The sequence below is a fragment of the Trachurus japonicus genome, chromosome 12 (assembly GCF_045865225.1).
Source record: "Trachurus japonicus isolate A0001 chromosome 12, Traja_1.0".
Classification (NCBI taxonomy): Eukaryota; Metazoa; Chordata; class Actinopteri; order Carangiformes; family Carangidae; genus Trachurus; species Trachurus japonicus.
Window position 1 is genome coordinate 7,995,064 of NC_140918.1, and position 15,503 is coordinate 8,010,566.

The 15,503-nt window shown below is 41.5% G+C and overlaps 1 protein-coding gene across 2 annotated transcripts; it reads left to right on the forward strand.

Annotated features, from left to right (window-relative positions):
- Positions 1-932: 932 nt before the first annotated feature.
- On the forward strand, positions 933-15,033 carry hnrpkl (heterogeneous nuclear ribonucleoprotein K, like). Of its 2 annotated transcripts, XM_085792920.1 has the most exons (16): positions 933-1,018; positions 2,666-2,775; positions 3,463-3,560; positions 3,696-3,752; positions 4,702-4,745; positions 6,856-6,928; positions 8,182-8,295; positions 8,535-8,663; positions 8,857-9,164; positions 9,673-9,726; positions 10,237-10,273; positions 12,088-12,103; positions 12,911-12,943; positions 13,076-13,143; positions 13,252-13,421; positions 14,411-15,033. In XM_085792920.1, exons 2-16 carry the CDS (start codon positions 2,715-2,717, stop codon positions 14,439-14,441), a joined length of 1,293 nt encoding a protein of 430 aa, XP_085649046.1. In that variant the 5' UTR covers positions 933-1,018; positions 2,666-2,714; the 3' UTR covers positions 14,442-15,033. The 2 variants fall into 2 exon arrangements, with proteins under 2 accessions (XP_085649046.1, XP_085649047.1); XM_085792921.1 differs by lacking the exon at positions 12,911-12,943 and having other exon boundaries at positions 14,411-15,003.
- The last annotated feature ends 470 nt before the right edge of the window (positions 15,034-15,503 follow it).

The window sequence follows — 15,503 nt, forward strand, 5'->3', positions numbered from 1 at the left end:
CTAATAGTACTTTTCAATACATCTGCGAAAGATGTTCTATAATAAAAATTAAATTAGTGATCTATTATTCAGTGTATAAAATGTGATTTGTTGAAATTTTTACTGAAAAAAAAACAATGTAAATGATTAATTAGTTATCCAGATTGTTGCCAATTAATTTTGATAATCAACTCATCTCTTAGGTGCCTGGGGAAATAATGAAACTGCCTTGTGCAGTGGTGATCCATTGAGACCCAATAATTAATTTAACCCAGGTTCCCCAAGAGGTAATGTCAGACTGTTGTGGTTAATAATATTTGCTTTGGGCCCTCACATACCCCCCAGCTGCCACCTTATGCCACCAAGTTCCCATTAAAGTCCTGGCTGCAACCACCAGATCTGTGCTGCTGTTTACTTTAGGGATAGTATTGTGCTAATTGATCCATTTGAATAACTTAACTAAATACATTTCCAAAACCACTTAGTGCAACCACAGGAAACCTAACATTACCAGGCAATCAATGCATGAACTAACCTGACAGTGGTTGTTTAGGCTAGGTAGGAAACCCCCTCACTTTGTCATGCAGTGGGGTAGTTGGAGGCAGCTAGCCGGGGGTGTCTGCCCTGCCGGTGGAGGGAGGCGGGGTCGTCGGGCGGGCAGAGCGGCCGCCAGCCTGCCCTGTGTGAGCCTGAAGTGCTCCACCACCACCACCAGTTCAGGCCAGGGGAAGAATGTGTTAAACTTGTTCCCGCGTTTGGTTGCTTTGCCACCACATTCCTGCTGCTTCATTTCAATTCGGCGACTTTTATGCGCCTTAGCACCGCCCGCTTGCGCCGGCGTGCGGAGCAAAAGGAACAAACCGCTGGATGAGTGAGTGAGTGAGCGAGCGAGCGAGTGTGGTGTGGTGTCGACGAACGAATCGAGCTCACCCAACACCACCAGCGGTGTCTTCTCTCTCCATGCTGAAAACGTGCAAACGTTTCAGGGCGAGGAGGAGACCGTGGTGGTGGACCGCAGTGAACGCGGTTTTTACTGCAGGTTTGTCTTTCTCCCCCCCGCTAACTGTTTTATTTTCTTTTTTCCACGGCTTGCGAACATAACGTCGCGTCAGTTAACCCGTTAGCTCGGCTAGCTCGTGGTGGTTTAACGGTTATATTCAGCTTTCAACGGCTGACATTATTGGGACAGATAGATAGATAAACAAATAGAGAGATAGATAGATAGATAGATAGATAGCTGGTCGGGCGGGCGGGCTTGTTTCCGTTGTGTTCATGTGTTTGGTGGTGAGTGTTGGTCTGTACAGTCGCAACGTGTACAGTGAAGCTGGCAGACACGCCTCGCCAAAAAAAAAAAAAAAAAAAACGCACAGAAAGCGGCTGGTTAGCTTAGCTCAGCCGTTAGCATAGCAAAGTACAGTAACCTAATGTCAACTTAGCAACAGCCGCGCAGAGGCTACGTTAGCTAACTTATGTTTGCAGACACACACACACATCAGGTGACAAACACGTTTTCCTTTTACGTGTAAGGAATTGCGCAGTTTCCTTTCCCATGCTAGCTGTTTTTTGGATTTTTTTTTTTTTTAAAGGTCGAAATAATAAGTTACAGTGGCGTGATTGAGCTCCGTTTATGCGCCCATGAATGTGTGTTTTCAGGGGGAACCTCATGCAAATATTGGGGTGGCTGTGGCTGCTGTTGGAAAAAAAAAAAAAAAAAAAAACCCACGTAGTAGTAGTAGTTAAAATGGGTGCTGCTGCTGCTGCTTATTCCCAAAGCTGTGTAGGCGTTGACCAGCATGTCTGTCTATAAGTTTGGCAAGGCCTCAGTGTGCAAGAGTAATGTTTGCAGAAGTGCAGCTTGCTTTTGCAATCTAGTGGGAAGTGCATGTAGGTGGACAGATTTAGTTGTCACTTTTCGATATACTGTACTCACTTTGCATGAGTGACATAATACTCTGTCCACTCACACAAACCATGATAAAATACAAAACAAAACACAGATATACATTAAATACACATTAAAAGAGACTAAAATGCAAAATTTGCACATGGAATAGGGCTGCACAATTTAATCCAAATAGCAATATTGCAGTACGTGCAATATCTAAGTCTTAGGAGTTTATGTATTTATTAAGGTAGAATGTGTCATAAGATTATTGTGTATTGATAGAACCAAAAGTTTTGTGTTGCTACTGAGACACCCTGGCCAATAAATTATATTAAGATGTAAATTGCCATGTTTGTTTGGTTCAAGACCCAACAAAAATCACACAAATAATTTAATACATACTTTCTTAAGTGAAAGTACAAAGCAAAATCTGAAATTGCATAACAGTCACAATGTTTGCTCATATACTGCCAATATTTGCATATCATGCTGTCCTAATCTGAAATAATTAATTCAGTGGAATTAATGCACTGATTCATTAGTTGTTTCAGTCATTAATCAAGCAAAAAATAAAAACTTGCTGATTTTCCTCATGTGGTAGTAAACAGATTAGTTTTTGGGTTTTAAACTGTTGGTCAAAATGAGACGATTATTTTTTGACAAATAATAGATTCCCCCAAAAAATGGCTGGAAGATAATATGACCATAAAAATGGTGATGCTTATTACAGTATTTGTTGATATTAGTCTTTTCACATATGGTATGTGGCCTGGCTGATTGTATGATTGTCTCATCTTTTAGCAGATCCAGGGAGAGGAGCCTGTTTGCATTCCACGGCAGGTGCAAGACAATGGAGGTGAAAATCGAACAGCAGGACGAAGACAGCACATTCAGCAACACTGACACGAATAGTAAGATCCTGCACATCATCATCCTCATCATCATCATCATCATCACCATCATCATCAGAAAAACCCACCCATTCATGACTATAATGTAAACGTTATGAATGAGCTCATGCAGTAAGTTGAAAACGCACCAGGCCCGTCTAGTGATGCATCCATCTTGAAATAGAGTGTGTAGATAAATCGGCTAATTAGACCACTCAAGGGAGGAAAAAGGGAAAAAAAACTGAAATTTTTCTGGCTTCCTCTACATGGCATGTGGACATGTCAGATGGTTGAGGGATTCTCCTGTCCAAGATACTGCTGTTCTGTGGGCCCTGAGCAGATCTGCCTGTGTTTTAATCCAGGAAGGGTACATGGTGGTGCTGGACATGTTCCACGATACAGTTGGCTGCTGAGTGAAACCCATTCTTGGGGTGGAACATACTGTAGATCTCGCAGTCACCATTTATTTATATTTTTGTCACTTCTATTAACCCTTAAGTGGCTGCAGCCAGTGTTTCCTCTAGGATTTTTTAAAGGAGTGGCGGCGGTGGTGTATTTGCAACAATTAAGAGAAAAAAAAGAGGAAAAACTAAATTTGAAGGAGCGGCGGCTTGGATTTAGGAATAGCGGCCCTCCTAAATTAATGTAGAGGAAACAGTGTATATATTTTTCGACACTAACGCAATCTGAATCATCCTTTTCTCTCAGGTAAACGCCCAGCTGAGGACATGGATGAGGAGCAGGCCTTCAAACGTTCACGTAATACCGACGAGATGGTGGAGCTGCGTGTGCTGCTCCAGAGCAAAGTAAAAAAAACAAAACAAACATTCAGTTCAATTCACATTGGGCCCATACTGCTGCTTTATTTTACAATATTTTTTTAAAAGGAGATTTATCTTTTATTGTCTAAGGAAAACGTCTCTCTCGCTCTCTCTTCACAGAACGCTGGTGCTGTTATTGGAAAGGGTGGGAAAAACATAAAAGCCCTACGCACGGACGTGAGTAACAGATAAAATGCTGCTAATGGTTCTGCAGCTGCAGAGAAAGTTTAGCTGGCTGATGCCCGTTCTGTTGCAGAGTCTGCACAGGTCTCTTTGGACCTAACAACTGTGCTACATTGAAGTGCTGTTAAGAGATATTTAAAAAAGACCCAAACCTAAATTCCAAATTATTCCAACCCTCCCCCACCCACCCACCCACCCCCGCCAATTCATTAAATTCCCACAGAAACAGCCCCAGATATCCTGCCAGCAGGTTTTTAATCATTTGACATGAAGAATTGACATGCACCGTGAGGCGATAAATCCAAGTTTGCTCATGTGGACAGACGAGGGGAGACCTTGACAGACAGACAGTCCTCGTGTGAAGTTCGGCCTGATTCCAGTTCCCCTCACAGGGTTGAAGCTTAGGTTTGACGTTTGAAGTGACCCCAGGTTCCTGAAAAGACTCAGTGGGACATAACCCCTTTTTTGCAGGGACGTAAAAAAAAAAAATCTCTGTAGTGCTCCAGACTGTTTACTGAACTTATCTTTGTCCAGGTCGCACCTCCTGTTCTTCTTCACTCACCACAAGTCTCTCACTTTCTCTTCACTTTTGGGACAAAGTATAGCGTGTATTCAATTAAAAATGTATTCCTTCTCCCCCTCTTCCCTTCTCCTTTTACTTTTTTTGTTTTTATTTTTGGCCACCTTCCTCCGTTGCCCATGTACTGGATCGACATGCCCCTCCTGCGTTGCCCACCTTGACGTTGGCCCAACCTCCGCCCGCCCCTGAACGCCCGCCCGCCCGCCCACCTGACACTCCCGGTTGGCCCCGCCCATAAACCGTGCCCCTCCTTAAACGGGCGCCTTACTTGACATCTTGTGATTGAATGCCCCCGCCCAATGCCAACCTCCTCCACCACAACCACCACCACAACCACCACCACCACCACCTCGGCCCATGCAGTACAATGCCAGTGTATCAGTCCCAGACAGCAGTGGCCCAGAGCGGTATGTCCCACCAGTTATTGCCTCACTGCCTGATTAGAACAGTGAAACAACATGTCTTTTGATAACCTGCCTTCTGTTTCATTTTAACATTTTTATATACATGACAGTATACCCCCCCCACCCACCCCCCATCCCCCCAAACACCCCCCTCCCCCCTCCCCCGCCTCCTCCACTTGTAAGAGACGTGTTATTATTGTTCCTTTTGATTTTTCTGTCCATTTTTAAAGCATCTCCATTGAGTTGGACTTTTTGTCATTACAGTTTATTGTCCATGCAGAGAATCACACTGACAACCCACTACTACCAAGTAGTTGGTATTTAATGGTTTAGCGACACAGCTGTTGGATGTTGTCTTTCCTTGCTGTGATGTTTAATTTTTTTTTTTTTTTACCATGAAACCTGTGGAAAGCAGACATCTTTTTCTCGCTCTGTCCTCTGCGGCCCATCTGGCCCCCCCCTTACCTCCGACCCTCAACCCCACTCCTCCCATCCCCTCTTCCACCTGCTCTGCTCCTCCTCCTCCTCCTCCTCAACCCCTCCACTTTTTTCAGCATCACTGTCCATGATCTCTGAGGAGAGCACTGGCTCCTGTCTGGAGGCTCCGTCCCTCACTCTGTCAGTCATTAATGTTGTCTCTTTATTTCATTGTGCTGCATCCCTTCTGTTAAAGGGACAGTTCAACATTTTGGCAAATTGGCCCATTGCCATAATCCCTATAGTTTTAGAGTAGGTTCGTTACCTTTAATTGTCGGTGCAAGCTATTTTTAGAGCAGAGCTGCGAGCTGCTCAGAGCTGCGCTATGGAGGCTAATGGGATTTTTTGGTTTCCCTCATCAAACTCATCAAATACACAATCCAACAAATCCAAATTGCTCGGGTGGACAAGTTGTGACCTATACATTCACCACGCTATGAGATAATAAAGAGACAGAGTTGTTTTCGAGGTAAAATCATGAAAAACCGCTGATGTGCGTTCCCGTCTGGGGCAGTTTTTCAGCAAGCAGTCTCTGTATTTACCTGGAAAACAACTCTGTCTCGTAATGTTCTGTTATTATCTCATTGCGTGGTGAATGTTGCAGGTCACAACTTGTCCACCAGAGCGTTTTGGAGTTGTTGGATTGTGTATTTGATGAGTTTGATGAGGGAAACCAAGAAATCCCATTAGCCTCCGTAGCGTAGCTCTGAGCAGCTCGCGGCTCTGCTCCGCCGTTCTAAAAACAGCTTGCACCGACAATTAAAGGTAACAAACCTACTCCTAAAACTATAGGGATTATGGCAATGGGCCAATTTGCCAAAATGGTGAACTATCCCTTTAAATTTCTCTCAGGCCACATCAGATCAGAGCTGCCTGCCAAACCTTTCATAAACCCCACCCAACTCCCCGCTACCCCCCACCCACCCCAACCCTGCTCTTGTCCTGTGCCACAGAGTAGTTGGTAATCACTCACATCTCCTTCCCCACCTCAACTCCTCTACTCTGTTACTCTTTTTCTACTGCCCACCTCGTCTCCTCCTCACCTCCTCCGCCCCCAAGCCCTCTCCTCCCCCCTACCTCTTCCCCTCTCCCCCCCAACCTCCCCTCCCTGGTCACAATGAAGGTGTGCTGGAGGCGCAGTTGTCATGGCAAGTTATTCTTTCAGTTTGTTACGTTCCTTTTCCTCAACTTGCTGGTGGTGGGATGGTTATAGAAGATCTCTCTCTCTCTCTCTTTTCTGTCACACCCCCCCCCCCTCCCCTCCCCCAAATCTGTGTGGCCAGTCTCACGTTAATTTGAGCCGTTCTGAAGCTGCCCATCCTCCCAACGCTTCTCTTACTTTGAGAATAATATTAGAGATGAGTGCATGTCAGCTTCTTATTTAATCAGTTCAGTGTTGGAGAAAAGTTATGATTGTGTGTAGTCGTTAATTTTTCCTGTTTAGTTGGAAATCTGTCGCAAGTCTCTCCGTAACATTTTGCTGGACTGCTTCTGGCGTGTTTTTATTCTTTTCATTTCTTTTTTATTTTAAATTATTTGTTTGGTATTTTTGTCAGTTTTTTTTTTTTTTTTCGTTATACTTTTTCTCCCTCTTGTAATGTCTTGCTTCCTTTTGGGACAAAATGGTTCCTGACAGGATCCTGAGTGTGAATGCCAGCATCGACACTATTGGAGAGATTCTGCTGAAAATCATACCAACTCTAGAGGAGGTGAGCCACGAATTAGTGAACAGATTACCAAAACTGAGCTGAGATTAACACAATAAAACTGCTTTGAACTGTGACTGTCTAACAAACCTTCAGTGTTATTAGGAATGATCAGGTCAGCTACAAGTCTTTATCCAGCTCCAGGGTTTGAGCATATTATTATAACACATGCATCTCACTTTGTTGACCTTAGATCTTGTTGGATCTTCCACCTTTGTGCTAGACTGTCACTGAAATGTTGATTCTTAGTTATTTTGGTAATTTTCCAACCACTCAGTTGATTTTGGCTTCTTTAATGCATTCAGTCTTTGCCACAACAATTTATTGAGTTCTTTATCATTTAATCATGTTTGTGACTGATATACCAGCAGTTTTATTCAACAGCTATTTGATATAAGTGTGAGAATTCACTAATTTAGTCAAATAAAGAGAAAACTATTTTTGCACAGCTCACCTCATATCAGGCGTCAGAGTTTTTCTGCAGGAGCTCAAGTACATAATAAGTATAAATGGTAACACTTTATAATAAGTACACACTATGAAGCATTAGTTGAGCATTAATAAATAAATAATTCTTAATTTCAAATGCATGAATGTTCATTAGTTTGTAGTTTATAAATATAGTTAGTGCTTATCAAATGGTAAATGGTCTGTATTTATATAGCGCTTTACTATACCTGTAACGATACCCAAAGCGCTTTTACAGTACATCGCATTCACCCATTCACACACATATTCACACACTGATGGCGGAAGCTGCCGTGCAAGGCGCTAACCATGACCCATCATGAGTAAAACATTTTTAACTGTGTTTATAAACTACATATTAATGAGTATTCATGTGTTATAAATGATGAATTCAGTATTTTATGCTTAACTAATGCTTCATAGTGTACTGTGTACTACTATAAAGTGTTACTGTATAAATAGTAATAAAGTCATATTTTGATTAGGTTAAAAAAAGATTTTTGCACAAATGTGAGTTTGTACTCTGTTTCTTCAGTTCCGTCATTTTAGGAAAGTATTTGATTTTTTTTTCTGAACATAAGTGATATTTTCAAGAGGTTTGATTTATGTATATGGGCTATCAACTAGATGTTCAGTTTACACAAAGTGGGATCACTCTCGTTTAAGGGTTTTGTTCTTTCCCCCTCGCTGGCACTGGATGATCTTATTGCGGGAATGCTTTGTTAATCAACTATAGGAAGAGCTTGAGACCTTACTGACATTCCTGATCTTGCGTTGTGTTTCTTTAGTACCAGCATTACAGCGGGATTGATTTTGACTGTGAGCTTCGCCTACTGATCCATCAGAGCTTGGCAGGGGGCATCATCGGGGTGAAAGGTGCCAAGATAAAGGAGCTGAGAGAGGTAGGACCGAGTCCAGATCAGCAGGAGCCTCAGTATGATGCTATGCACCAACATCTCACCTGTAGATGACTTACTAGAAACAAAATTGTTATAATCTATGTGAATTTATGTATTTGAATAATGAAAATATGTTTGATTTGTTTGACTATTATCATTTAGCTAGATGGAGTCACAAAGCACTGCAGTCAAAAGTGAATGTCGATGGTGTGGTCTAATGTTTGTTTGTTTGTTTGTGTCAGAATACCCAGACCACCATCAAGTTGTTCCAGGAGTGCTGCCCACACTCCACCGACAGAGTCGTCTTAGTGGGAGGAAAGCCAGAGCGTGTCATTGAATGTATAAAAGTGATTCTGGAGCTGGTGTCAGAGGTGAGTTTACAGCACTGACAACATACTTTATACAGATGTGAGTTTCATCTCATGTAGATGTAATCACAGTTACTTCAAGCTGAAAAGAAAGAGATGAAATGTTTAGTCGTGTTTTTGATTTATGTGCTTAAAAAAAAACACCAGAGTCATTTTTTTAAAATAATAATAATCTTCCTTTGGTTTCATTTTGCAGGCACCGATTAAAGGTCGCGCTCAGCCTTACGACCCTAATTTCTACGACGAGACATACGACTATGGAGGTTTCACCATGTTGTTCGAGGAGAGAGGCAGACGACCCATCGGTGGCTTCCCCATCCGTGTGCGCGGGGGCTTCGAGCGCATGCCCCCGATCCGCGGAAACAGACCAATGCCTCCATCCAGGCGGGACTACGACGACATGAGCCCCCGCCGGGGTCCTCCGCCGCCGCTGAGCCGAGGTGGAAGAGGCGGCAGCCGAGCACGTAACCTGCCGCTGCCCCCGCCTCCGCCACCAAGAGGAGGGTGAGGAGTGGCCCACTTCTTCTTTCTTGTGACGTGTAATCTGCTTTGTTTGGTTGAAACAGTCTGGTATGTTTGGGTTGCTTCATATAGGTTGATTTGTTTTATAAATACTGGCAAGAAGACAAATTGATTTTGTGACCATGGCACTTACATACGCCCATCAACTCATGAACAAATAAAACCAGGCTTAAGCTGAAGGAAAAATATGCGTAATTAGTTATGTAATGAACACAGTACCTGTCTTACAGGCCTTATTGTCCAGTTTTTTATTTGTTTTGACTATATGGATCATGTTGAGATGATGATCCAGAGTCAGAGGTAGCTCTCTGATAGAAATTAGCTGTGAACAAGACCCAGAGCTAAAAGTTAGTAATGATAATATGACATGACATAACAGATCAAATAAATTAAACCAAAGGTTTAAACAAACCTCTTACTGCCCAAGACACAATCGGATGTTTTCATTTTATTTTTCCCAATACATTTCTTTGTCTGTCATTGTTTTCAGGGGAGACAGGTTCTCACACGGCAGCTACCACAGCAGCATGGACGACAGACCAAGGTGAGTGTCAATACTGTAAATGATCATTATAAAAGCCTGTTAATGGTCAAAAACCCTTGTATATAGGGGAGTTTTAATGTCATGTGGTGAAGTGAAAGCCTGTATTGCTTTACTGATGATTTAGCTGTACGGAAATATATGCATGATATTATTAATTTATCAAATCAGCAGGTAAATATTGAAGACATTTTAAGCTTGTATTGACAGGTGAACTGTGGAAATTAAATCTCAATTAAGGGCTAGCCTCTCTGTGCCACCTGACTAAATTTGAGAATTTATTTTAAAGTACAGCGACAGATATCAGTGAGAGTTGCTCAGTGGGAGACTGTCCAACCCACCAGCTCTGATTCAGAGTCTGATCACAGGTCATCTGAAGTTTGCATGTCCTTTCACACTCACAGCTTTCTAAATACCAGTGTGACAGCCGTGACCTGCGTGATGCCGCAGCGTTAAAAGTCCTCTACAGAAGACAAAATATATTAATGCATACCTACCTACTCTTTTGTGCAGTGACAGAAGAGGAAGAGGAGACCGCTACGACAGCATGGTGAGTGCCGTCTGTGTTTACAGGTGCTAAGCTAAGTCCGTCTGTGTGGTTGTAGCTGAATCCCGGTCGTGCGGTGTTTGTGTGAATTATTTTCCACATGAGATGGTTGGAATTCCTCTTTCCGAGTGTAGTACAAGCAACAGAGGCTTTTGTGCTGCTTTTTTTTTTCACTGTGTATGCACACTGATCTAGGCCTGTTGTTGCCTGGCAACACTTGTCTCCTTGGTTACCGCAGAGCAGCCGAGTACGTAGTCCAGAGATCCGCCAGGCTAGCAAATGAACTTCAGCTTGAAACCAAAGCAATTCCTGAACAGGTTCCTTTCAGGTCTCGGCTGCAAAGCAAATTGTTCCAATAGGATCAAAGGATATATTTAATCAGAAACCAACAGATGCCACTGAATTCCTGAGATTTAAGGATAAACATAAATATCACACATATATTTTCACTTAAAAGAACACTCTGATTTTGCTCATCAAAATGCAAATTAACTTCAGCACTTTGAGCTTTAAAAGATGAAAAATTACTTACTAAAAAGTGGGTAAGAAGAAGATGGTCTTAGATAATAATAGAACTGTATCTCTAATTTTTTTAATGCATGTGGTTGCAGGGAGTTTACATACTTGGATAACTTTTAATTATTTAGAATATTAAGGTGATGAACTTCTTCTAATAGTCATGAATTTCTGTGACTATGTGAATAGCCAGAGGATGGATTTATTGGGTTAATGCAAATTATTACTGTGCATTAAATGTCCTAAATATGGGACATCGATAAAATTAGTGCTATGACATGACATGTCTATAAAAGAGTAATATCCTAGATTGTTAAAAGCTCAAGCACTAAATAAGTTGAATAAGTTGATTTTGACCCAGTTTCAAAGTTCTTGACGTGCTTTTGTCCAAGTTGCTGCCTGTAACTATTTTCATGTAAAACAGAACAATGACATAGCTTTTAAGATATTGAATTGTTTTTTGTTTTTTTGTTTCGTATTTACCTTTTTATCTCTACATGGTTTGTTAGTTTTGTCTTAATCCCACCTCCTGCTGTTTACTAAGGGTAACCAAAAGTCCAAGGGCAGAAATATTGTGTACAGAATGAAACTGTGAAATAGAAAACGGCAGCTACCAAAATAAAAATGCAGTTCTAAGTTAACACTCGTAGCCTGGAGGCGGCAGAAGTGTAAATTTTTCTGGAGGTCTCTATTTCCCGGCCTTGCGATGTCAACATGTCTGCAACTGCTCCAGCTGTTTTCCTGCCAATAGATCCCGGATGTTTTTAGCTGCGAGTCTTAGCTGATGACTCTTTCAAGTGGTTCAACATCAATGATAGTGTGCTGTGCGTTACTGTGGGGAATGCAGAGGAGTGAGGCGGTGTGCACCACATGTCGCTTTAAGGCCGTCTTTAAGCCATTATCTCAGGACGGCCCCCAAAATGACTCCAGTCTGTTTCAGTGGCCCTGCAGGCGTCAGTTTTCAAACCAGTAATGCACTGTTACTGCACAGATAAAGTGGAAGGAGATATTTGCAGTGACTGTTTAACGCTGTAGAGTCCTGACTCAGATCCTCGTGGAAAGCTTCCAGCACCTCAGTGAATCTGTGCCTCAGATAATTCAGGCTGGTCTGGATACAAGAAAGAATCGTATCCATATTGCCCTGGTTGTTTGTCATATTGTGGAACTGATACAGAGTTTTTGGCGTATTATATTGTACTGGCAACCTAAAAAAGGCTCTCTTATATTAGCATGCTGTCATTATTGTGACATTAAAGTTTTATGTTTTGTGTTTGTTTTTCTCCATTGATCCTGAAATGCAGAGTGGAGGCGGATATGGTGAGTGTTGATATTTGTATAAATCCCGCACACATCTACATTTAATTAATCAAATTAAAATCCTGGTTTTTGTTAACTGACGGTTTATTTTCATGGTTTTATTCTTTTGGGCATGACATAAACATGGCAATGCAATAAACTCTGCTGCTAGTTTTTAATGCTAATGGTTATTTTTTACAACAATCATAAGCTTGTCAAATTATGTAGATCTAGCTAGCTACATGCAGAGCAGCTTGATGACGGGCAATAGAAAGATGAGCATGGCCAATAAGATTTCAAATGAATATGAAACATTTATAAAAAACCTTTTTTTTTTTTCTTCTTCAATTAAATTTTTCTTATTGAACCCTAACCCTGGCTGCAACATATTTAGTCTACTATATTACTCCATTGCAATAGATGAATACAATAGACCATTCATTGCATGTTAACCTTCTTCTCTACCACTGCTCTAGATAATGAGTGGTTTGGTTTAAAACCTGTCTGCTTGTCTGATCACTGGTTCTACTTGCCCCATTAAACCATGTTGTAAAGCTGTGGCTGCAAGTTTTGACATGTCTCTCTCCACATCCTTTGAATTACAACATCGAATAATCATTTCCCTTCAACAACAGAGAAAAAAAAAAGAAAAGAGAAAACATAGTTGTCCTGTTAACACAACATAGTAAGAGCACATGAAGGGGGAACTTTGTCTTGGGCGTTCTTTCCGGCTGTATTGCTTGTTTACTATCACACTATCTCCTGTCTTTGTCCCAGTAGTGTGTTTTCATTTTTCACTTTCTTGTTTCCTTTTCAATGTTTTCAAAGACAACAATTCTTCCTGGGATCACTTTCAGTCGGGTGAGTGGGGGACGGATCATTACTGTCCCAGTGTCTTCTTTCCTAACCTGAAGGGATTGTTACATATTGCTGCAGTGCACACTTCACTTAAAGACACAACCACTTCAAATATCTTTTCCCACCACCGTCTAGGAGGGAGAGGGTCATACAGTGACATAGGAGGCCCGGTCATCACAACACAAGTCACCATCCCAAAAGATGTGAGTACAGCATCTATTCACCCACTCAAAAACACAACATGAGAAAGACGGAGAAGCCAAACGTTTCACCTTCTAAAATCCACTTTTTGGTTGGTTGTCGTCGTGCAGCTGGCCGGCTCCATCATCGGTAAGGGCGGCCAGAGGATCAAGCAGATCCGCCACGAGTCTGGGGCATCCATCAAGATTGATGAACCACTAGAGGGCTCTGAGGACCGCATCATCACCATCACAGGAACACAGGACCAGATCCAGAACGCCCAGTACCTGCTGCAGAACAGGCACGTACCTCTGTGAATCCCTCCCCCTCCCCCAAAACACTCGTCATCATCATCATCATCATCACCACACTGGAGCAGCTTGGTCTCCGACGGTACTACAAAATAACAGTTTAGTAGCTGCTTTAAATAGATGCCCTTTTCCTGTATTAAAAAAAGACAAGTTTATAGTTTATAAGTGATAATTGTTGCTTTAATATTGATTATAGAGTAAAACTGACGCCTCTGTTGCTACTGCTTCTGTAGCTTTTGTCTTAGAGGTTGATTTTACCTCCAGAAAGCTGCTCTTTTTTGCCTAGAGTTTAAACAGCTGGTTGATTAATGGGCTTTTGTTTGGCACAAACATAATCAGCAAATATTTTAATAATGAATTACTAATTTGCATCATCTTTACAGAGGAGGTTCTGCTTCTGTGATGGTGAACATTTTTTTGTTTTTCTTTTTTGTTTTGTTTTTTGCAGTGAGTAAATTTGAATTTTAAGAGGTCATCCTGGGAAATTATATTTAACACTTTTCAATATTCTGTGAGATTTTTATTGACAAAAGAATTGAGAGAGTAATTGGCAGATGGAAACAGTCACTAGTTGCAGCAGTTAAACCTGAGATGTCTTGATCAACATTTTACTGCCTTGGAGAAATGTTGAAATTTGGTTTTATTATGCCAGAAGATGCAAGTTTTACTTTTTTTTTTTTTTTTTACGCCAGCATTTCATCTTGAAGAGTTCTCAGTTCACACATTTATTTTCCCCGCTCACTAAACGGCTAAGCTGGTCTCAGCAGTCATATTGCCTCTTGCAGACAGAATTTATTTTCAGCCTTGACCTTGGCATACTTTTTTATAACTCTCAGTTCTGCTCCACATGAAATATGTCTTCCCGTTTGCAGCATCCAGCGTTAACAGCTCCTGACCCCGTGTTATGCTCCCGTTAAAATAAATATTGTTAATGTTGTCATGAGACGCCCTCACTCTTCTTCTCCCTCTCTTGTTTCAGCGTGAGGCAGTACTCCGGTCGGTTCTTCTAGGACGGAGGAAGTGAAGAAGAAGGAGGAGAAAAGTGAAGCCATGCTGCCATACTGTTTGCTCCGTCTATTCAGAGCCTACATTCCTCTGCTTTGGGTAGATGTGCCCCCCCCCCCCCCTCCCCTCCCCTCCCCTCACGATCACACACTACACCACCTATCTATACATTGATCATTTTATTTAGAGGAGTTTTGAAAAATCTTAAGCTGTCAAACAGCGAACAAGGAGTCAACAACATTATTCTGTGCTGGTGTAATTATTTTTTCTGGGAGATTCTCGTGCCGTCATTGGAGTAAACTCATCAGTGTGATAAGTTTCTGTGTTGTGAGCCACCCCCTGGCCCTTATCTCCCTCATTTCAGTACAGCATGCAGAATGTAATCTTTTTTTGTAAGGAACATGATGTGATTTTTATTTTTTATTTTTTTTGCCCCCTCAACTGTTGAAGCACCCGTTCCAAATGAAGATGCATGGTCTCGAGAATGGTTAAAGAACCATTTAAATAAACTTTTAATTTTTACACAACATCCTTTTTCCACTTCGAAATAAAGTGCTTTTTGTAAAATGGGATTTGAAGAAATAGTTTGACATTTTAGGGAGAAATACCGTTATGCTTTCTGGCAGATGAGGAGATAGATAGACAGTTTTAAAGTTCATCCATAGCAACTATAGGTAAATAAAGTCTGCAACTATGCATGAGTCGCACACCCCCATTATTTGACTACATAACGTGATTAATCCCAAACACAAGTTCAGTCACGACTCTGCCATTGCCTGAAAAGCTTGGGTCAAGTTTGTATTGTCCCTTCATACAGTAGAAGAACAGCACAATTGCTACCAGTAGTTATTTACTTAAATCTGATCATTATTTTTTAATAGCAATCAATTGTTCAATTTATAACATGTCAGTAAATTTTTAAATGGTTGAATCATTTTACTTGTACTGAAGACGCCCTCTCCTCCCTCTTCTCTTGAATGCAAATGAAAAGTTGAGATACTTTAATGGTGATTGGACAGGTTTCAAATCTGACAACCCTGTGTGTAACCCCAACAACTACAATTATC